This window comes from Bidens hawaiensis, unplaced genomic scaffold (assembly GCF_021521415.1).
Source record: "Bidens hawaiensis isolate Kalapana, Puna unplaced genomic scaffold, B.hawaiensis_p1.1 tig00028733_1, whole genome shotgun sequence".
In the NCBI taxonomy this organism is placed as follows: domain Eukaryota; kingdom Viridiplantae; phylum Streptophyta; class Magnoliopsida; order Asterales; family Asteraceae; genus Bidens; species Bidens hawaiensis.
Genome location: NW_027494699.1, coordinates 46,531 through 70,280, shown reverse-complemented (window position 1 = coordinate 70,280; position 23,750 = coordinate 46,531). Strand labels below are relative to the sequence as shown.

General features: G+C 35.0%; 2 protein-coding genes and 2 pseudogenes across 4 annotated transcripts; 2 read left to right on the top strand and 2 right to left on the bottom strand.

The window, feature by feature from the left end:
* The first annotated feature begins 4,513 nt into the window (after positions 1 to 4,513).
* LOC143577537 (serine/threonine-protein kinase PBL34-like) lies at positions 4,514 to 8,643 on the top strand. Its single transcript, XM_077061344.1, has 6 exons — positions 4,514 to 4,863; positions 5,920 to 6,227; positions 6,307 to 6,442; positions 7,024 to 7,160; positions 7,242 to 7,365; positions 8,121 to 8,643. The coding sequence occupies exons 1-6, from the start codon at positions 4,734 to 4,736 to the stop codon at positions 8,609 to 8,611; spliced, it is 1,326 nt and encodes a 441-aa protein (XP_076917459.1). The 5' UTR covers positions 4,514 to 4,733; the 3' UTR covers positions 8,612 to 8,643.
* Positions 8,644 to 10,510: 1,867 nt separating this feature from the next.
* On the bottom strand, positions 10,511 to 13,466 carry LOC143577546 (ubiquitin-conjugating enzyme E2 2-like). Its single transcript, XM_077061351.1, has 6 exons — positions 13,352 to 13,466; positions 12,318 to 12,442; positions 12,213 to 12,238; positions 11,873 to 11,962; positions 11,653 to 11,741; positions 10,511 to 10,896 (listed from the first exon to the last, which is right to left on the bottom strand). Exons 2-6 carry the CDS (start codon positions 12,440 to 12,442, stop codon positions 10,768 to 10,770), a joined length of 459 nt encoding a protein of 152 aa, XP_076917466.1. The 5' UTR covers positions 13,352 to 13,466; the 3' UTR covers positions 10,511 to 10,767.
* A 1,464-nt stretch (positions 13,467 to 14,930) lies between these two features.
* LOC143577538 (V-type proton ATPase subunit d2-like) lies at positions 14,931 to 19,499 on the top strand (annotated as a pseudogene). Its single transcript, XR_013143129.1, has 10 exons — positions 14,931 to 15,147; positions 17,180 to 17,296; positions 17,916 to 18,019; positions 18,102 to 18,204; positions 18,294 to 18,374; positions 18,451 to 18,536; positions 18,625 to 18,684; positions 18,771 to 18,819; positions 18,915 to 19,049; positions 19,147 to 19,499. The product of XR_013143129.1 is annotated as a V-type proton ATPase subunit d2-like (transcript).
* Positions 19,500 to 19,859: 360 nt separating this feature from the next.
* LOC143577545 (pectate lyase-like) lies at positions 19,860 to 21,957 on the bottom strand (annotated as a pseudogene). Its single transcript, XR_013143130.1, has 3 exons — positions 21,671 to 21,957; positions 20,397 to 20,990; positions 19,860 to 20,317 (listed from the first exon to the last, which is right to left on the bottom strand). The product of XR_013143130.1 is annotated as a pectate lyase-like (transcript).
* Between the last annotated feature and the right edge of the window lie 1,793 nt (positions 21,958 to 23,750).

The window sequence follows — 23,750 nt, the reverse complement described above, 5'->3', positions numbered from 1 at the left end:
CGATAGTAGATAACCATGTCAACGATTTATCACCCGATAATCAACAGCAAAACAGGAGCACATTTTGCAATAGAATGATATTTGAGACTCGTTCCATTGGGCAAGCTTGGTCTGAGGTAATCCAGGTGAGCAAGTAACAATGCGTAAGATCTCTAAAATCTTTTTCAACGGGAGTTCAAAAGCCTCATTAGCATTAACAACAACAACAAGAACAATAATAATAATAATAATAATAATAATAATAATAATAATAATAATAATGAGATAAAGAATAACGATAACAATTACAATAATAAAATTGGGCTTTAATTTCTTGATGATATATAAAAATATAGTCCTTACATCCTTCTTGTTCGGTGAGACCTTTCCAACCCACTTGTGATATGGATCTCCTGTTGCTAATGCTAATCTATTACTGTCGACCAAAACAAAATATCAGTCATTATCTGTGGAAATTAGCTTTAACAAGAAACATGCACACACACACAATAGATAAAAATAAAGTATAGAAAAAAACAGCGATTGTTGCCCACGTTCATCAAACACACATCATTCTCCGAAGCAGCCTCTAGATGCTGATAATTGATGCCAAAGCAAGAGCATAATTTGCAATAGAATGCTATCTGATACTCATCCCATCGCAAAAATGCGTCTGGAGAAGGGGTCTTTCGTGAGTGAATAATACTCATAATTTCAATAACATGAAAGTTATATAGTTGGGCCTCCCTATCAACTCAACAAGTTGGTGTCCCAAAGGGGTATAGCCTGACATGTTGTATTTGGGCTGAGAGAAGTCATAGCCGGCGATAAGGGAGGCGGCATTTTCCCTCTGGCTACAAACAAAACATTAAGAATAATAATAATAATAATAATAATAATAATAATAATAATAATAATAATAAAAGCATTAAATATAAAAAAATAACTTGATGGAGGATGTGAGACATAACATACTATTTCCAACCAACCCGGAGATGAGAATAGAAGAAGTCACAAAAAAACCTAAATTTTTTCTCAACCAATTTTAGGGGGGCTGAATGATTATCTAAGCCCCTGCTCATGAGGCCAACATCTTGCTTAACCAACAGATATAAATGATATGGAATACGACGAGATTCAGTCCCAGGAGCATAGGACCCGATTTTGAATGGTCTGGCAAACCTGGTGGGAGTACTAATCTTCCTGTGACGCATGGCCTAAACAGATAGACCAAACAAACAAACAAACAAATCAATTAATCATTTCCTTATAGATTCTTAAATAAAACCAATGATGACTTTCATGGGTGGTAGGACATTTGTATCATAAATACAGTAGACACACACGAGTTTCTAACAAAAATGACTGCAGATGTGTGATCAAACACGAACGCAGTGACTGGTTCATTTACTTAAACAAACCAACATGAACACATGTTATGTTCATGAACGTAAACGTTTGAACATGAACATGCCTATGTGTTGGGTTCAATTACAAGCCTATCAACATCAACCCTCATTCAAACAAACAAAAATCATGAACATCCTATTTCAGTTACACACGAAAAAGAAAACTAATACTTACTCACTCATTAACCCTATAGCTCATATATTGGTTAGTTGGCTTATGTTGGGGGATTAAAATTCAAAAAGGGTTAAGTATATGTAACTTGCTCATGAAATAGGAGTTGCAAAACGTAACAACGCATTCATGGAGGCATTTAAGTTGTTTTAGGCTTTACATTTGAATCAATGCAATGGTCTTCGACTGAGTGGGACAACTCATATTGACAGCCCGAGCCTTCATATTAGCATTATTAATTTCGAATTTTAGCGCCTGGAAACAGCCCCAATACTGATGGGATTGATATTGCTTATTCATCACACATAAATATCCATGACTCTAATATACTAACTTCTTGCTTCTTATACAATAATCAGTTTTCTTCTATACTGCAATGTTTCATCGTCCATTTCGATACGATAAAAATAGGTGATGATTGTGTGGCTATTAACGGTGGCATGTATGATATTAATGTAACAAGAACGATATATAGATTCTTAAATGAAATTAATCAATTCTGTAAAGGAAGGAAAGATGACCATGATGAGTAATTGGGCCGGTTTGTTGTGGGCTTTATCTGTTATGGACTGAAACAATTGCAAGGTACGAGACTTGTTCCCCATTGATACAGATGCGATATTAGGTTTTGAGTCTTCATATAACACCTAGCGGTTGAATACAATACAAACTTCCCATTACATTTACCTTTAGGTAGAAGCAACATAATTACATATTAAATGCTCGTGGTAGGTGTGTATGTCCATTCCGAGATTTATTAACTGGATCATAAAAGTTAAGAATGTGAAATTAAAAATAAATATAATTTAAAAATTAAAACAAGTTATAAAACAAAATCGAATACATACTTTACACTGATTTATTTACACACATAGATGCAGACAAACTTACAGAGTGTAGGTGCACTCGACCATTAATGTGCACAAAATAACACTAAAATATTATAACACTAAATATTGTCTCCCCCCCCCCTTCGGCGGCTGTTAATATTATTAAAATGTTATCTATGTTAGACAATTCACGACTAATAGTTAAATGCTCTATTGAGTTAGAAACAATGGATCGATATGGGGAAATGAAAACGATGAGAAGGTGAATGAAAGCCTTCGAGTTTTTACGAAGATTTCGAATTGAAACTTATTTTATTGATGGCACATGCTTGATAATTCATCCCATATGTCATATGCCAACTTTAATCTTCATTGATTGCAATCCAACCATAATAGCCCCATCGAACGACCACATAGCGGAATATGACCATTGTTCATGTGACAGTCCCTAACTATGACAATGATGGTATTCGATTGGTCCAAAGACATCGGGGTTTGATCAACTTTCTCAAGATGTAAACAATTCCGATGACGATGGTGGTGGTGGTTAATTGAACGTCAAGGGTGGCGGTTGTTTTCTGGTGAGATGTCTCGATGAGGGGGGGGGGGGATGAGATGAAGACTGGTCTACATAGTTGTGAGATAAAATTTGAATAAATTTTTTTTTTAATTTATTATGTACTATTTTTTGTATTATGTATTACTTAAAAAAATGAATAAAATAAATAATATGAATGGCCAAAATACCCTAATGTGCAACGCACGTGGGGTCATTTTTTGTGAGGAGATCCCGTCATTAAAACTAAGTATATAACATTATTACATTTATTAAAACTTAGCTATAATATTACATTTATTTAACCATCATAATACACGAGTTTATAACCTAGTATAAAATATAACGAATTAGTTCATTTAACTTAAAACTTTATTAATGCCATCTTATTTTCCATGTTCTTTCAATAATATTTTGGTTGAGAGACTCATCTTTTTCTTCATTCATTTCATTCTTAAAAATGTACAATTATAAGCGAAAAAACAAGAACACAAACATAAAATTTATATAATTTGATAATTGAGATCAAGTCAAATTTTCGCATTAATAAAAGCCAAATTTAAAACCTGTATTAAACAAATAAATCAAATCCATCAATTCAGATTTAAAAATAAATCCAAAACATATTTAGAATCGGCATGGGAAATGTGAAGGCATGATGGAAGCAAATTAAGGAGGAATGAGGTTTCCATTGAGCTTCTTGCCTTTATATGTATACCGCCGTATGGTAACAATTCTACTAAACTAAATTAGCATATTTGTTCTGACAAATAATAACTTCTCATTAAACAAAGATTAAAGGCAGTTGCTCTACCATTTTCATACACACATCTAAGACATGTCTCTTTAGTTTCTTCATATTCAATCATCAAATTAAAGTGATAGAATGATAATAAAACACAAAAACAAAAAGAAGAGCTGTTCTACAACTTTCATTATATCCATTCTTCTTGTGTGTTTGTTCGGTGTTCACTATCATTGTCATATAGTGACAAGTTTACCAATTGAGATGCATTTTTAAAGTTTCATATGGACCAAAGGAATAATAATAATAATAATAATAATAATAATAATAATAATAATAATAATAATAATAATAATAATAATAAACAACTTACTATGACGACCCATATAAAACACTAAGGAAAGTTTTCTTTTTTTTTATAAAAATAGGATGCCACTCACGACCTTTAGTTTTATGGACTAGTAGTTATGAATCTCTCAGAAGATCAGGCCTGAACTGGTCGCTCTTCTCACCCTTTTATGAACGAAAAGATAACCCTCCGCTTTCAAAAAAAAAAGTTTACTTTTTTGGCAGGAACATGTTTCTGTATTTAACAAACAACTTACTATTTTAATTCAAAACAAACTAATTTAAATTAATTAAATTAACTATTCATTTAATACTTTTGTCCATTCTAGCAATTTTTACTAACATCTTTTCCCCTTGTCCACATTATTCACTCCTTTAACCCAACATCATCCATATGTAATAATAATAAATAACATCATCCACATTTCACATTATTCACTCCTTTAACTTACTATTTTAATAATAATAAATATTATTATTATTATTATTCAGTTCTTGTTCCTGTCTCCATCACCACTTTTAAACCCTTCATCACTTTCTTGATTCTTTACCATTTTCTTTCACTTCTTTTGCATGTTCTTTCTGTTATAATCATTTCTTTGTTAGTTTTAACTTCTGGGTATGACCCATTTCACCTCACAGTAAAAAAAAAAAGTATGAATTTTTTTTCAAGAAAAAATTAGGGTTTCTTGAAATGGGTATTGAGGGGTGTTCCAAGAAAGAAGATGATGATAATAATAATGTGGTTACTGGATGCTGGCTTAGGTTCAGATGGTTTGGAATGTGTATATCCCCAAGGTCTAAAGTGGATACAACAATTTCTGGTATATAAAATAATTCTGTTATTATTATTATTATTATTATTATTATTATTATTATTATAATGTTTATTGTGTGTTCATATTGCTACAGTTATGCAATTTCTTGTGATCACATACCATTTTTAATTTTTTTTTTTAATAATAGTGAATGTGTTATGTGTAGCTGCAATTTCTTGTGGTTAAATCCTATATTGAAAAAAAAATCTGTTCATCTTAAAATGGTTAATTTAAGTATATGTTTCTTTAAATAAATAACCTTGTATTTGTTATAAATAATGTTGTTTATGTGTTCAAATTGTTTCAGTTATGCAGTTTCTTGTGATCATATGTCAATTGTGTTTTTTTTTATTTTGGTTAGTGAATGTGTAGCTGCAATTTCTTGTTGTTAAATCCCATCTTGAAAAGAATTTGTGCATCTTAAAATGGTTAATTTAAGTATATGTTTCTTGAAATAAATCACCCTGTATTTGTTTTAAATTTTACTTTATGTTATGTTGTTTATGTGTTCATATTGTTGCAGTTATGCAATTTCTTGTGATCATATGCCATTTGTGTAAATATGTGTGTGTGTTTTTTTAGTGAATGCGTAGCTGCAATTACTTGTGTTTAAAATTTAAATCCCATCTTAAAAAAAATTTGTTCATCTTAAAATGGTTAATTTAATTATATGTTTCTTGATGGTAGTTTGGATGTGCATTTAAGCTGATTATCCTTAATTTTGGTGTAGAAAATAGGTAAGAAATTGCTGCAAAAGCAAGAAATATGATTATAGAGATGAATGTGAATTTTTTTTTTAAAAAAAAATGCATCCAAAAAAAGTCTTTACAAAGTAAGAGTTACCATTTGATCCTCTTGCGTAACATGTGAAATATTAAAGCCCGGATAGAAAGGAAAAAAGGTAACTTTGCGTAACGAACAAATTATAATGGCAAATGTGGGATGTGTGATCGCCGGATATTTCAAAATTCGAAACACGTCTGTTTTTATTCAATCGGCATAAAGGGAAAAAGTTTATTTTTATGTTTATTTTTATACTTTTATGGCCTTTGTGTTTATCAGACCAACCCGTTGTTGTTCCAACCGCTTCTTCTGCAACCACAAGCAATGGCGAAAGCACCTCATCTACACCAAACGTAACCGACGAGCTAAAAATATCTTCTCAGCTTCGAAAGTTCAACTTCAATGAACTTAAACTGGCAACAAGGAGTTTTAGACCCGAGAGTCTACTCGGTGAGGGTGGCTTCGGTTGTGTTTTCAAAGGATGGATTAGCGAGAACGGGACCACACCCGTGAAACCAGGAACGGGCCTATCGGTTGCAGTCAAGACTCTTAATCATGATGGGCTGCAGTGTCACAAAGAATGGCTCGTATGTCCTGTTTTTATATTTTATCGTTTTTAAATTTGTGTATGCGTGTGCGTGTGTGTGCTTATGTGTTATTGTGCAGGCGGAAGTTAATTTTCTCGGTGATCTGTTGCATCCTCATTTGGTTAAGTTGATCGGTTATTGCATCGAGGATGATCAAAGGTTACTTGTGTATGAGTTTATGCCTCGTGGAAGCCTTGAAAATCATCTTTTTAGAAGTATGTGAATCTTTCTGAATCTGTTATCTTAACGTTGTGTTATTATTTTTTTGAAAAAGGTTAATTCGGATTATATTATATTAATTGGGTCAAACGGGTTATATTTTCTAAAGAATAGAGTCAAACGGGTCAAAAAGGTTTATTCGGGTTATATTTTATTAATTAGGTCAAACGGGCCGAAAAGGTTGATTTTGGTTGTATTTTATAAAGAATTGGGTCAAACGGGTCGAAAAGGTTGATTTTGGTTGTATTTTATAAAGAATCGGGTCAAACGGGTCGAAAAAGGTTAATTTGGGTTATATTTTATAAAGCATCGGATCAAACGGGTCAAAAAGGTTAATTTGGGTTATATTTTTTAAAGGATCGGGTCAAACGGGTCTAAAAAGGTTAGTTTGGATTATATTTCATAAAGAATTGGGTCAAACGGGTCGAAAAGGTTGATTGGTTATTTTTAAAAAAAATCGGGTCAACCGGGCCGAAAAGGCTGATTTGGGTTATATTTCATAAAGAAATGGGTCAAACATGTCGAAAAATGTCTAAAGGTTACTCGGATGTTTAAACTTATAAAATCTTTTTCACAGGGGCGTTGCCACTACCGTGGGCCACTAGAATGAAAATCGCTCTCGGTGCTGCAAAGGGTCTTGCTTTTCTACATGAGGAAGCCGAAAGGCCCGTCATCTATCGGGATTTCAAGACTTCAAATATATTACTAGACGCGGTTTGTAGCTTTTGACTTTTATGTTTATGATAGACGTGTGATATATTATATCAATGTATCTTGATATTATTCTTGTTTTAGGATTACAACGCGAAGCTTTCTGATTTTGGGCTTGCTAAAGATGGCCCGGAAGGGGATAATACTCATGTTTCTACTCGGGTCATGGGAACTTATGGATATGCTGCACCGGAATATGTGATGACAGGTATGCTTAGGTGGCTCTTGACCCGTTCAACTGATTCTCGGCCCAAATCTTTTCTGCTGACAGTTTTTTAAGGCTTAACTATTTGACCCGTTAGAGATAAAATTAAACTTAGAAACTATTAGGAGATAAGATAAAAAAAACTATTAACCCGTTCAACTGATTCTTGACCCAAATTTTTTCTGCTGCTAGTTTTTAGGCTAACGTTTTGACCGTTAGAGAGAAAATAAAACTTGAAAACTATTACAAGATAGGATAAAACTTTAGCTATTTGACCCGTTAGAGATAAGATCAAACTTGAAAACTATTTAGCCCATTAGCCATAAAATTTGCTGTTTGACCTGTTATATATAAATAAAACTGTTTGGCCCGTTAGCGATAAGATAAAACTATTTGACCCGTGGAGATAATATAAAACTATTTGACCCGTTAGAGATAATATAAAACTGTTTGACCCATTAGAGATAAGATAAAGTAAAACTATCCGACCCATTAGAGATGAGATAAAAGTATTTGACTCGTTAGAGTTAAGATAAAGGTATTTGACCCGTTAGAGTTAAGATAAAATTATTTGACCTGTTAGAGTTAAGATAAAATTATTTGACCCTTTAAAGATTTAATATAACTTTTTAACTCATTGGAGATAAGATAAAACTATCGGACGCCTTTAAAACTATTTAACTATTTGACCCGTTAAGAGTTCAGATAAAACTATCCAAATTGACCCGTTAATTTTAATGTGATCCAATGACTACCAGGACACTTGACATCAAAGAGTGACGTGTACAGTTTTGGAGTGGTTTTACTCGAGATGATAACGGGCCGGAGATCAATGGACAAAAACCGACCCAACGGGGAACATAACCTAGTAGAATGGGCCAGACAATATCTCGGGGAGAGACGAAAACTGTACAAAATAATCGACCCGTTACTCGAGGGTCGGTTCTCAGTAAGAGGTGCACAAAAAGCAGCCCAGTTAGCTACCCTTTGCCTGAACCGTGACCCAAAAGCCCGACCGTTAATGAGTGAAGTTTACGAAGTCTTGAAGCCACTCGTGAACCTAAACGACATGGCTTGTTCATCACCGTATTTTCAAGCGTTGCATTTGCAACAAGGTGGACGGGCCAGCCCGAGAAATGGTGTGGGCGTAAAGGACACGCCGGTGAGGAGCCTCTCGGTCTCGAGGTGCCCGAATGGGTCTCCGTATCATAATGATCAGCCGTATCGGTCTCCAAGACCGGTCAGATAATAACTGGATGGCATGACTTGTGGTGTAGTAGTTTGAACAAATCTTGGGTATTTCATGTTATGTTTCTAACAAGAATTATTAAAAAAAGTGGCATTTTAATGAAGATACATTTTGGAATGATAAATTTGGACCAAGCATGTTTATATATAAATTTATCGTTAATAATCGGTAATGTTAAAATCCGTTAGATTTATCTGTATCTATATCTATATTACTATAAAATATATTTCTATGGACAATTTAAGACGCTACAAAATCTAAGTAATTATAAAATTTTTATTTAATTAAAAAAAATTAACATCTTACGTGATTACCAGCTCTCGCTATATTGTCCGCGCTCTGTTAATAAAAGTGTATATCCATTTTCTCCCCTGTACATCTTTAACCATGTGTTTTTTTTATTTCATTTACATTTTTGCCTCATCTTTACCTATAATTATAAATTTTTCATACGTTAATATAACTTTTAGAAAATTAGACTATAAAAACGAGCATCTTATTTTATTTATTGTTAGTATGATATTTTTATAAATTTTTATATAATTTAAAAAATTTAACACTCGACATGATTACCAGCTCCGACGATATTACGTGTGTTGTGTTAATAAAACATGAATTGAACCTAAACCTACCTAAACCACCATGAAGATATGTCATATGTGTCATATGACAAGCAATGCACATGTGCATATCCGTACTTAAAGGATCATGTGTGCAACAATTCGGCAGTTTGTTCATGTCTTTTATTCCACCTTTACAAGTTGGAGAATCAATTCCAGTGTTTTTTTTTTCCGCGCGCTAGAGTTGAGTAATTTGTGCTTGTATCCGCCCATAACATGTAAAGTGTTTTTTTGGTTTTGATGTATTTGCTATATCAAACGAAAGATAAAACACAAAATATAGTTGTATAAACAAAAGTGTATTGAAACATGTTTTTATCTTATGTAATGTCAAAACTCACGCTACCAAACTCGCACGTTGCGACACGCACAAACGAAAAATAAAATCAAAAAATATAACATGCTCGGTTAATTGGTTAGTTTAATATAAAAGTAATAAAAAGGAACAAAAACAATTGAAAATGAAAAATACAGGAGTAAACTGATTTTTTAGCCCTCGGTATTTAAATTTTTTGCGGTTTTGACTTCTTAGGCTAATTCCATTAATTATTTTGACAGGAAATATACATGGAATAAGCCTAAGAGACCAAAACCACAATCAAATTAAACGGTTATGCAACGTGAACCACAATACAGAACGAAACGGTGTAAATGTAATCTTATGTTTAAATACGTTGATAAAAGTGACTATCTCCAACGAAAGGGCGCGTCTCTCCACCTAACGCCTGTATTCCCATTTTTTTTGGCTATGGACGGATTCAAGTCATTTCCACTCTCATACACCTCGTCTGAATATGATCTTCCCTACAAGCTTCCCCATCACGAGAGCCAATCTCCAACCATTGCTCGTCCCATAGAGCTTCTAATTCATAATACGAACGCCCTTTGGAGATTATGTAAACATTTTTTATATGAAAAATGCATACCCACCAACCCCCCCCCCCCCAAAAAAAATAAATATATAAATAAATAATAATAAGTATATAAAATCATAAAAAATATCAATAACACCATATGGGAGGTAAAGGTGGTCCATGAGTACCCCCCCCCCCCCCCCCCCGGCGGTATTTTTACGCAGTAGTATAAATTGACCATTTCTCCCACTGCTCCTACAGATTCGTCAATGCCGCCAAGGGTTCAAAGTGTAACCACCTCAAGGCAACCTTCTGAGACCGAGACTCAGTACACAGCCATCAGAAGAAGACCGTATTAGTCTCACTGGGACTATAAACACTTACGTCACTCAAAATCATTAGACGAAGAGGAAAAAAAACACAAATTCAAGAGTCGAGACGAATATATTACAAGAAATCATTATGTACAAAAAAGTCATACTGCAAACAAGCAACAAAACACAAATGAGATATAACAAGTTTATAATAATCCCTACAAATGGAACTTAAATATAACATGACATGCAAAATGAACACTTGTTACCATTATTAATGTTGCTTCTTAAACAAGCATATGATGATATAAGGGCCTTCAAAGTGGTAATTTTACAACTTATGATACGCCCGTATACCTTTTCCGGTACTAGTCAGCAGTCCAGCTCTGCTCGACAATCTCACGCACTTTTCTGTTGTACTCGCGCTTATTTTCACTAAACATACGTGCTGCTTCAGAGTTGGCCGGTGAGTTTGGGTTCGGGTCGCACAACAATGACTGCAAAAACATAAAGATGGAAACGCTCATGTTCGTTTGTTAAGAAAATACTGTGTTCATGAACGCTTCACGAACGAGATTTTATGTTTGTGTTCGTTCATTAACGAAATGAATGTGTTCACGAACACAAATGAACACAAATAAAATCAGCATAGCCTAGAGATTCAGACCGATGTATTTTCATCAATATGAATAATGAAAGCCTGTAAACGAATCGAACGGACGCGAACAAGGGCATGTTCGTGTTTGTTCATTTAACTTTAAATGAACATGAATACTTAATCGAACGAATATTTACGTTCGTGTTCGTTTATATAAAAAATGAATATTTGTGTTGGTTTGCTTAAAATCTAAACGAACATAACTAAACAAAAATAAACAAACATATATGAACAAATGTAAATGAACACAAACATAAACATAAATGAAAACACTTAAACCTTTTAAGTAGAAAACTCATCCATATAATATTTAATTATTTTCTATTAATACATAAATAAACAAACATAAACAAACATAAGTGAACGAGCAGAGCATGTGTTTATGTACGTTTGTTTATTAAATAAATGAACATAAACGAACTTTCCGCCGAACAGTTCACGGAAAGTTCACCGAACGTTCGGTTCGTTTACAGGCCTACTTATGATTACTTTCCAATTACGCCATCTTATACATGTAATAAACAAGTTTGCATATATACAAAATCTCAAAGATAATAACTTAATAAGCCATGTCACATCATTAAATCTGGCTCACCTGAATCGACGTAAGTATAGCGGCAACATCATAAATCGGACTCCACTGGTTTTGGAGAATGTCCAAGCATATGCTCCCGTCTGCGTAAACTGGCCAAAAGAAACACGATTTGAATAAAGTAACCGTCGCCAACACCAAGAACATAAATTGAACAACAAAATGCATAAATCAGTTATTATGTAAACATCATAAAAGATAAAATCTTGTAATGATAACTTACTATTTGGATGAAACATTCTGGAAAAAAACCGAACTGTCGGTGGCTTGTTTGGATAATCTTCTGAGAATTGCAGTGTCAACTTGAACGTACCTGAGAGAGCCCGATATATGTCGTCAGAGAATTCAACAATACAACATATTGACTAAGGCAACAACAATAGTAACATAATATGTTACCTCAAAGCTTCTTTAACGTTTACGGATATCAGTTAAATGTTTATACAATAAATAGGTAAAAGGAACATGCTTTAGAAAACAAACATAAAAGAAGTTCGTTTCTTTTCTACATAAACTTTAAACAAACGTTCAATACAAATATACGATATTAGAATATCACTCACCTCCATCCCAAGGAGTGTCATCAGGACTGCAATTAAAAAAGTGAAACTAATCAACATAAAAAAAATTATATCGATAATACAACATGAATTCGGGTGTAACCGTACCCGAATATAACCGCGTTCCAGAGCATGATATTATTATCATAAGGAGCACCACTTATTCCAGCAGGCGGATCCTGCTGCAACCTCTTGAAATCCCTCATTAGCCTCTTCCTCGCCGGTGTCGACATCTTCGAATAATATTATCAATAAACTTATCACTTATACATCAACAAAAATTAATTTTTTTAGAACGACGACTTTCTTGTGTTTAGGCTACCGCACTTGTTGCCCCACTCTGGCCAAACTATGTTGTCTTAACCGGTTCCATGTTGGCTTCAGAGTTTGGCTTGGGCGTTCACCCAGGAAACCATATCACCGGCTGCCACTTGACAGTCGGTGTGCCGCCACAAGAGCAGAACTCTCTGGCGTAGGCCTGTAAACGAACCGAACATTCAGTGAAGTGTTCGTGAACCGTTCGGCGGGAAGTTCGCTTATGTTCGTTAATTTAATAAACGAATGTGTTCGTTTAATTAAACAAACGAACATGAACACATGTCTTGTCCGTTCATTTATGTTCCTGAACGTTCGTTTATGTTCATTTATCTCCGTTTACATATTAATAGAATAATTAAATATTATCTTGAAGAGTCATCTACTTAATGGTTTTATATTTGTTCATTTAAGTGTTTTCATTTACACATGTTCATTTATGTTCGTTTATGTTCATGAACTGTTCGTTTAGAATATAAACATTTAATCAAACGAACACGAACACGCCCTTGTTCGTGTCCGTTCGGTTCGTTTACAGCCTACTCTGGCGTAACACAAGGTAGGACGAAAACCCGGGTGGGCCCGGATTCGAACTAACCACCTTACACAAAGCCTAGCTCAAATCCTTTGTTGCCTTAATCCATCATCAAAAACAATTCAATCTATATAACAATTATTCCATTATTATTATTATGATTATTATTATTATTATCAATAAACTTATTACTTGTTTTATTTGAACCTCAGATCTGTGAAACAAAGTAAATGAACAATCGAATAATAATAATAATAATAATAACAACAACAACTGAAGAGGATTGAGGAACCTGGAAAGTGAGGATGATGATCAGCCGTCGGTGACGTCAGCCGGACCTCCGTACGTTGGCCGACAGAACACGAAACTATCGAACACAAGAGGACGAGGTTCACAGTGTGTTTCATATGAGCCACTTGATTATATCCTACTTTGTCTTTCTGGTTGGTTTAACCAGAATATTCATTGCATTTTGACTTGTACCTCATGCATATAACCATGCACGTCAGCCTAGATTTAGCCATTTGTTGATAAACTAATCCGGTTGACCCGCTAACTCGTTTAATTCATCCTATACGTGTTACAACCCGCAAATCTGATTAACATATTTACAACTTGATTATTACATATTTACATGTTCACTTATTTGACACGTTTAAATAAATGAGTCATACTTGTTGCGTTTAACTTACATGAGTTTAAAACTTTAAATGTTCACACTTTGCAAGTCATGGTTGGTATCCTTGACAAGTATGTGTTCGAGCTGGCCAATCTAAACTGCTAGGCCGCTAATCAGGTCCGACTTGAAGAGAGCGGGGAGGTCGGCTGTCCTCGATTTGATCGCCTTGTTAGGCCCCGATTTTTTTTAAAATATACGTAAGTTTTTTTAAAAAAAAATATTTTTTCTTAATGTTTAAGCGCATTTTAAAAAAATGTACAATCCACATTATTACTAAGTAATCTAAAAATTTAATAGTTTAAATCCAATAAAAAACTTTTTTACTCAAAAGCCCAATTTTTTTCGCCTAAGGCCAATGATTCTTGGAGATGGCCTTGCCGCTAATCTATCAACTCCCAACCAAATACAACAGTTAGCTTTAGAGGTGGACATAAAACCACGTTTCGAACGTGACTTTGTGTACCGGACCTGGACCTCTACCCGACACGCGGGTATGAACCATGTTTCAATTTCTCAGAACCGACCCCGATAAAAAACTGGCAAATCCGATCAAAAACCTGATTATACTCAGAACCGACGCTTAGAGGTGCATAAACCGGATATTTTTAGGAACCTGAACTGTGATGGTCAACAAAAGTCAAAACTGGGTTAGGTAGGTACCGATTACGGGTAGTCAGTATTTGATCGGGTTTTTCGATTTTTTTTGGGTTTCAGGTAAGTTCGGGTTTTGACCGGGTATTTCCAATACCAAGGAGGAGTCTAATACTAGGTTGGTTCTGGTTCCGGGGATAAGTCTAATACAAGTTGTACCCGCGGTTAGAGTATGGGTAGGAACCGGTTGATTTGCCTAAAGATGCACAAAAAACCCAAACCCGGAACCGGTTTTTTTTATTCCCGGGTTTTTAATACCCGAACTCATACCCAACTCTACCCATAGGATACGAATATAGTATGCATTTCAGTACCAAAACCCGAACCCGGAACCAAACCCGATTTGTACACCTCTAGATTTGCCCACCTCTGAACAAGCCCATTACTAGCAACAATTTGGGTCACAAAGCCCATTATTATTAACAAGCCACGTAAGCACCCATCTATCCATCCACTAACCATGATTCAATCCATAACAATAATAACCTCCGTCTTCATTTGATCTGATCTCCATTGTTAATATTCAATCCAATTGAATTCAACTGATCTGTTTGAATCAATCGATCGGACGGACAGGATGTACGGATTCGAGGCGATGACGTTCAACATCCACGGCGGATACCTGGAAGCAATCGTGCGAGGCCACAGATCTGGTTTGTTAACCGCTGCTGATTACAATAACCTCTGCCAGTGTGAAACCCTAGATGATATTAAGACGCATCTTACTGCCACTGAATACGGTCCTTATCTTCAAAACGGTATATTCAATTACTCATAACTCCACTTATTATTATTATTATTGTTATTGTTATTGTTATTGTTACTTAGGTGGATCAATTGATATGGAGTTAGTGTGAAATGAAAATAATCGGCTGCAGTAGTTGCTAGTCGAGCGGTGGGGTCGGGACTAGTGATTAGCCGTTAATTGGATCGGAATTTAATGTATACTGTATACAGTTTTATGTATACACAGCTAGACTAGCGATTAATTATTAATCAGATCGGACTTTAATGTATAATTTTCTGTTTTATTATTTATACACATACACACACACTTTATATGTAATTTTCATTTTTATTATTAGATTTCTCGCGTTCTGTTTATTCGTTACTTAGCTTAGGTGGATCAATTGATATGGAGTTAGTGTGAAAATAATAGGTTGCAGTAGTAGTTGCTAGTCGGGCGGTGTGGTCGGGACTAGTGATTAGCCATTAATTGGATCGGAATTTAATGTATATTGTATACAGTTTTATGTATACACAACTAGTAAGACGATGGGGTGGGGACTTGCGGTTATTTAGGATTAATAAGATCGGACTTTAATGTATAATTTTCTGTTTTATTAAACACACACACACACACTTTATATGTAATTTTCAGTTTTGTATATACGCATTAATTGGATCGGACTCTAATTTTCAGTTTTATAGTTTTCTGTTTTGTATACACACATGCATTTTTATATGTAGTTTTCAGTTTTATACACACACATACACATTTTTCCGCCGTGAATTTGCTGGAAACTGCCGAGTTTGGGCAGAACCGTGGGGATTACTCGGCACCTAGTCGGGGATTAAACTTGCTAAGATTTCTTGTGTTCTGTTTATTCATTACTTAAGTGAATCGATTGATTTGGAGCTAGTGTGAAAATAATAGTCGCTAGTCTGGCGATGGGGTCGGGACTCGGGACTAACATTAATCTGGATTAATTAGATTGGACTTTAATGTGTAATGTATAATTTTCAGTTTTATACGTACACAAACATTTTTATGTGTAATTTACAGTTTTATATGTACACATACACATTTTGGCTGGAAATTTGCTGGAGTCTTGCTGGAAACCGCTGATTTTGGCCGAAACCTCGACAGAAAACGCCGACTAATAGTCGCTGGTAGCTAGTCGGGCGGTGGGGTCGGGACTAATGATTAATGGGATAGGACTTTAATCTATAATTTTCAGTATTATGTATACACACACACATTTTTATATGTAATTTTCAACTTAATATATACACACACATTTTTATTTTATATGGAATTTTCAGCTTTATATATACACATACACAATTTTCGCTGGAATTTGCTGTAAACCACCGATTTTGGCTGGAACCTGCCAGAAAACGCCGGCCAAGTACGATAATTCCAGATTTTGGCCGGATTTGACCATTGATTGATTAGCCCAAAAGTAATCAATGGGGTGGGGACTAATGATTAATCATCGCCTAGTCGGGATTTTTAGAACCATGTGTAATATAGATTAATTTTAGGTGATTAATAAATTTGGGGGAATAATGAAGATCAGATCACTGGTTTTACTGCAGTCTTGTGGAGAGTGAAGTCTTTTGCTAAATTAAATGTTCTGTTAATTGATCAAGATAATCTAGATGTGTGTGTTCTCTTTGATATGAATGAATCAAAATTTTGCTTCAAATGAAAATGTTCTAGGAACTTTTTTGTCATTTTGAGATGTAGTTATTTTAAATCACTTTATTTCTATGATGATACGTAGTTTTTTCACCGAAATTGTCATATTGGGCCTTTGTGAAAGATATGTCTAAATTAGTTATAGTGTGTGAGATGTACTAATAGGAATTGTGTCTCGGACACCTCTTGTTTGGTTATACTTGACAAATATTAAAATTCACGATAAAGTTGTAGAATTGGTTTTAAAATTCGTTTAAATGTACAAGAATGATTCTGGGATATCAACTGGAAACTGATGACTCATTGTTATAAAGATGAATGAAGCATTATATGTTTGTGGTAATTTTTGTTTCTTTTTTGTGCAGAGCCTTCACCATTGCACACCACTACAATTGTAGAGAAATGCACCCTTAAGTTGGTTGATATAAGCACATGTTATGCCAAGCCACTGAGCCTTTGTCAACCTTCTTAGAGTACATAACGTATGTTGTTTTCTTTACTCGTTTCAGTATGTATATAATTGTTATCAAAGGTTCAAGGGGCATAGGCCTCGCCTGGTGACTAAATGAGGGCCTAAAGAAAAAAAAGAAAAGCAAACTTAAATAAAAGCATATTAAAATATATTATGTATTAGAAAAATAATACTATTCTTCATATAAAATAAATAAAAAAAAGCTATTATAGAACATCTATAATAATCTAATTAGTACCAAAAGTTTTAAAAGAGTCAAGATTCAATCGTAATTCCAAAACTTGAATAACAAAATGTTCAAAGTTAAGTACCAAAAGTTCAAATACCAAAATGTTCTAAACATGAAAACTAAAAGTTTAAAAAGTAATAAATAGTAAGGTTCAAATGATCGTTGTTCTTGATCCGTCATCAATACCAATAGAGATGTCGTCAGGTGTCAAACTTCAAGAAACGAGGGCCTAGGAACTATAAGCGCACATATTGGGCCTCACCTTAAAAATGGGCCTAGGTTCAAGAACCAAGGGCTTTTAATAACTATGATGTATATAGATTCATATGACCTTATAAAGATGCACATATGTGTGTGTTACAATCTTTCTTGCATACTTATCTTTCTGTTTCCTTTATAGATATGGTCACATGATTGATAATGTTGTCCTGATTGTTACTGGAACTTTGCATGAACGCGATGTTCAAGAACTGTGAAATGCCACCCATTGGGAATGTTTGACAGGTAAGTTTTTTCTTTTTCAAAACATTCTCCATCTGTTGCTGCAAATGCTGACATGGCATTATTTTTCCGTTTGTTTCATCAGCATCGCCACCCTGGCAGTTGCTCAAAACATGCGCGAGCTTTATAGGCTTGTGCTTGTCGACACACCACTTGCTCCATACTTCTCTGAGTGCATCACATCCGAGGTATATTACTATATTATATATGATTATTTTGAATTAGTCAATTGTAAATAAAAACATAGCATAGCAATAAGCAAATATATCATATGCAGGATTTGGATGATATGAACATTGAGATTATGAGAAATACACTTTACAAGGCCTATCTTGAGGACTTTTACCGGTTTTGCCAGGTCAGCATTTGTTAGTTTTATTGGAATCTGCAAGTATCTTTCCTAAATTTATGTTCTAACATTAATCTTTAAATAGAAACTAGGCGGCGCGACTGCTGAAATTATGTCTGATCTTCTAGCATTTGAGGCTGACAGGAGAGCTGTTAATATAACAATAAACAGGTATTGCAATTATGTGTAAATTTGCAATTCAAATCAATAAATTTAGCTAAAAGCGGAACATGTCAAATCACGTGTTTTGTGTATGCAGTATTGGAACCGAGCTTACTCGAGATGACCGCAGGAAACTGTATTCTAGCTTTGGTTTACTGTAAGTATGGATTTACTAATTAAAGATTTTTTTATTAATCTTTTTATTTACATAAAACTTTTTGTCTTCCTTTTCGTTTGAAATAGTTACCCTTATGGCCATGAGGAACTTGCTATCTGTGAAGACATAGATCAGGTATATTAGTATGCATGCTTTATTCATAAAAGCATCCTATGAGGGGTAGAAAGGTAAATTACCAGTCTCACCGAGTTCATAAACGTCACATGTAGGTTCGTGGTGTGATGGAAAAGTACCCTCCATATCAACCAATATTTTCCAAACTGTCGTACGGAGAGAGCCAGATGCTCGATAAGGCGTTCTATGAAGAGGAAGTTAAACGACTCTGCCTATCTTTTGAGCAGCAGGTTACTCTTTTCATTAAATTAATTATTATACTCATTAAAACTACTTTATTTCACAAATTTCTTATATTAATATCGGTCTATGTGTACAAACACGCAGTTCCACTATGGCGTGTTCTTCGCATACATGCGACTGAAGGAGCAGGAAATCAGGAACTTAATGTGGATATCCGAGTGCGTGGCTCAGAACCAGAAATCCCGTGTTCACGACAGTGTCATTTTTATATTCTAAATGGGACTCGGCTCGTCGGTTATGTATATTCACTTGCTTGCTGCTTTTCCATGGCGTCGCGTGCAAATTTTCACAGAATAAGGTTATTTATTGTGTATGTTATGTTATACTTTTGTTATCATCTATAAAATAATATTGGCCTTTGGGATTTCACTGAACCTTATGGTATGTAATTTGAATTTGTTTATTCTTTAATAAGTACTACTATTATTGTTTGGTTGTTGGAAGTGTTGTAAAAACCGCTAGTCGGCCGGTGGTGTGGGGACTAGCGATTAATCGATATTAATCGGATCGAACTTTAATGTATATTTTTCAGTTTATATATACACGCACACATATTTTGGCTGGAATCTCGCTGGTGTTTGCTGAAATCTCGCGCGGAACGGCCGATTTTGGTCGGAATCTCGCTGGAAACCGCTGATTTTGGTCGGAATCTTGCCGGGACAATCGTGACTAATCGGTATGATAGATTTGTGACAGTTTCACATGTGAAAAGATATAAATGAAAAGACATAAAAATTAGAATGATTTGAATATTGGTTGTTAAGCTGAATCCTAAACAGCAAAAAGGAAACAAACATTTAACAGGGTAATCCTACTCTGCACCCTAGCGCAGCACCGGCGAAGTTGGTGAGCTCGTGAACCTTATGAGCCGGTTCGGGTCTCAACAACGGTTGTACTGCTTGGCCCAATGCGGGTTGCCTGAATTAACAAAGAATGCTCCATTCAGCATCAGATCTCCTTCTGATCTCCATGTCCATTTACTCCATTCTTCTTTCTTAGCTTGATTTCTGTGAGTCACCTCCTTGGCGGCACCGTGTTCGGCCTTGTACCGGTTCCCCTGGCTGATGATCGTGGCGCCTCTCGCACCACCAATCGCGTAGCACTTCCACATTGTGTAATCGTTGTTCACCACGTGAACGAATCCCCACCGCACCGCTGGTAACCGCTGCGTTAGTCCTTTCCCGAAATGGTTGTAAGCGATCGTGATTCTCATGTTTTCGTCGGGTTTTTCGTCGCTTGCACCGAATAGCAAAGCCTGGAATTCAAAACCGAATTTGGGTTTAGGAAACAAAAATATAATTAAGGGTTTTGAATTCGGGTTACGATTTACGAACCTTATCGTGTCGGACAAAGTGATTATTTGAAATCGTTATGTCGGTGGAACGGGCGACAACGTCGATTAGTCCATCGTATGAGCCGGCGAACGAGCAATGGTCGATCCATATATCCGAAGACCCGAACACACAAATAGCGTCCCCGTCACTTGCGCCTCTCACACCAACATGATGAGCGGATGATCGGATCAAGCCGCCCTTAGCGGGCGTGATATCATACATGTGGATGTTGAATATTATGACATTTCGAATGTGTTGTAACATAATGCCGGCCCCACCCGCAATGTGGATATGCGAAAATGAGCTCACGTTGGAGCTTGATGTTCATGTGGCGGGAGAAAATAATCCAAAGTGGTTCATGTTGAGGGTGCCTGGAGCAGGGTTGATCACGTCATTGTCGGATGGGTTAGTAACCACATACACTTTGCCGCCAGTAGTTCATGTTGTGACCGAAGCCTTGAACACAGCTTGCTATCTTCTGGCGGTTGTCGGCCCATTTGGGGTCAACATTTGTCAATTAAGTTACGCGGTTGTATGCACGGACCCCTATGTTTCTTATGCCTTGCAAGCTCCCTCCTGTTGCTTATGGTTTCACTACAAATCACAAATCTATGCATATTCAGGACCAGCCCAAAGAGAGGGCGAGAAGGCGATCAACCCAAACCCAATCTTCTAAGAGGCCTATAATTATTAAAAAGCACATATATAACTTTATATATAAGGTTTATTAGATTTTAATAATCCTTATTCATTTCAGCGTGGTCCCTCGTTAAAAATGACTTAACGACGTTATACTTTTTTCCGATTTTCAAACTAATGTTTTAGGGTTTTTGATCGGAAGGAGAATACGAACCAATTGATGTAAACTTAGTTCGAAACGGTGCTCCAAAATGACGAAATAATACTTCATTTCGAGTGTTCGAACTTACAATTAACAAAAATCAAGCTATTTGGATCACAATTTCGAGCTAAGTTATACATAAATCGATTCGTATCCTCCTTCCGATCAAAAGCCCTAAAACATTAGTTTGAAATGCAGAAAAAAAGTATAACGCCGTTAAGTCCTATTTAACGGGGGACTACTGTGGGCCAACTTTTTTTAAATTTGACACCGCCGGTGGCGATAAAATGAATATGGATTATTATCGGCTAATATTGTTCAATAAGGATTAATAAAATCCAATAAACCTATATATAATTTTGTTTTAAAACGTGATTTTAAGGGCCGGCTAAGATTAATTGTAAGAGTTATGACAAAAATCACTCACTTGAACGGGTTATAATCCGCCATGACTAATGTCATGGAAACGAAACATATGACCGAAACCAAACGGAATTTAACCGCCTTCATCTTTAACTAACGAGAAACGTAAAATAAAATAAAACCGATAAACAGTTGGATTAGCTAGTCAGGTCGCGGTGTCGGATCTTGAATACAACAAGATCAGACTTTTATTAAACCAGGCTAGCAAATCCTATGCTTTGTTGTTTAAGGAAGATTTAGGTGATGAAGGGGGCTCGAACATATGAGTAAATGTCGGCAATTTATGTAGGACAACACAAAAACATTAAGGAGATTGTTGTTCATGTAAAATGCCGAAAATATGTGCGTGAATGGGGTGAGAAAATGTAGGTAATCCTCTATGTTTTTGTATGCTTAAATTAATTTATGATAATTAGTAAAATGTTAACAATAGTAAACTTTTATATACATATTTTTCTAATTTTTGTTTTTTGAATACTTTAGATTAGCGTATCACTCGATAAGACCTCGTTACATGACTCATCTTGTAGCGAAATGAAAAACAAGAAAAGGGGGGGGGGGGGGCACAAGCGAACAATAATATAGCATATGCTCGAGCTTAGTGCATTTTGACTTCCTTTTTTATAAGGAAAAAAAAAACCTTGTGCTTGACTCGTGAATCGTTTTTTTAAACTCGTGATGCTCGAACTTGACTCATTTAATATTTAATAATTAACTTAGTAACCCACTTTTAGTTATTTTTTATATACTTTTTAATTATTATATTTATGTATAATATGGTATATTATTTAGTTATTTTTGTCATAATATATATTATACACTATTATATAAATATATATCTGATACGATAAAATAAAACTATATAAATACACTCGCAAGCTAGCTCGAACTCAATAAGTGAAATTTGAGCCCAGGCTTGTTTATCAAACAAACTTATTTTAAAGCTCGTACTCGTTTAAGCATGTTTCGATTCGAACTTTTAATAAGCCGATCTCAAGTAACTTACGAGCCTTCTTGGCTCGTTTATACCTTTGGAGACTATTTGGTATAAGGTAATGAAATAGATAGGGGAATTAAATGGACAAGAGAAAAAAATGGTTGAGGGAATAAAATGGACAAAAGGATGAAGTTTATCATGTACTTGTGACTGTTGTTTGTTAAACAATAGACAAGTTAATGAAACACAGAGGACATATATGCCCATGCCTCAAAATAAAGAAAAAACCAATAAAAAAATGGTAATGGTGATGAAAGTAGTGCCGTGGTGGTGGTGGTGATGGTGTTGATGGCGGTGATGGCCGGTGGGGGTAGTCATGTGGTGACAAGGTGGCATGCGGTGGTGGTTGTCACGTGGTAGGCGGTGATGATAGTCATAAATGATTTTGACGTATTTAAAAAGAAATGTGAATTCTTATATATAGTTATTTCATTCAATTTACTAATTAAACACACTTTTTTTGTCATCCCTCAAATCAAAATAATCTATTGAATTTTGTATGTTATTTACTTGGTGATGGAGTGGTTGAAAGTGTGTTCTAACATGTTTTATATTTCCATATTATACAAGATGTAAATATTTATAAACCCCAATTTGTTTAACACACCAAATAGAAAAAGAAGTTTCATGCTAATCCTTGATCAAATGATTACTGATTAGTATATCCTAATATGATGAATTAGGAAGTAGCATGTTTGGAAGATTCGTTGACCAGTAAATAAATGATTAGTATATGTATGTTCCCTTCACTTTCTAACAAGTGTTTTTGTTTCTTACGTTTGAGCTCTTGAATTTAGTTGTTAACTATTTAAGAATGTTGCGAATGGACTATTAGAAAATGACCACAACATTTTTTGTTTATGTTTGATTAATAATAATATAAGCAATACGCAAAATTAATAATTATAGTTGATATAATAATAAGTAAAAGGTTGATGTAATAAGAAGATAAAGCCGAAAGCGTTATCTTATTCTTATCTTTCGATGACGTGTTATGTTGGAAAATCGCACGTGTTTCGTTTTTCGTTCGTTGAATAACTTGGAATTTTTGTCGTGTCGTTGATTCTTCAATTGTGGTCTGATTTTTATTTCA

Coding starts and splice junctions, on each gene's coding strand:
- LOC143577537 (XM_077061344.1), top strand. CDS start 4,734: ATGGGTATTGAGGGGTGTTCCAAGAAAGAAGATGATGATAATAATAAT. Junction 6,443..7,023: donor TGAAAATCATCTTTTTAGAA/GTATGTGAATCT, acceptor TCTTTTTCACAG/GGGCGTTGCCACTACCGTGG. Junction 7,366..8,120: donor ACCGGAATATGTGATGACAG/GTATGCTTAGGT, acceptor AATGACTACCAG/GACACTTGACATCAAAGAGT.
- LOC143577546 (XM_077061351.1), bottom strand. CDS start 12,442: ATGTCGACACCGGCGAGGAAGAGGCTAATGAGGGATTTCAAGAGGTTG. Junction 12,239..12,317: donor TGGAACGCGGTTATATTCGG/GTACGGTTACAC, acceptor TTTTAATTGCAG/TCCTGATGACACTCCTTGGG. Junction 11,742..11,872: donor CAGAATGTTTCATCCAAATA/GTAAGTTATCAT, acceptor TCTTTTGGCCAG/TTTACGCAGACGGGAGCATA.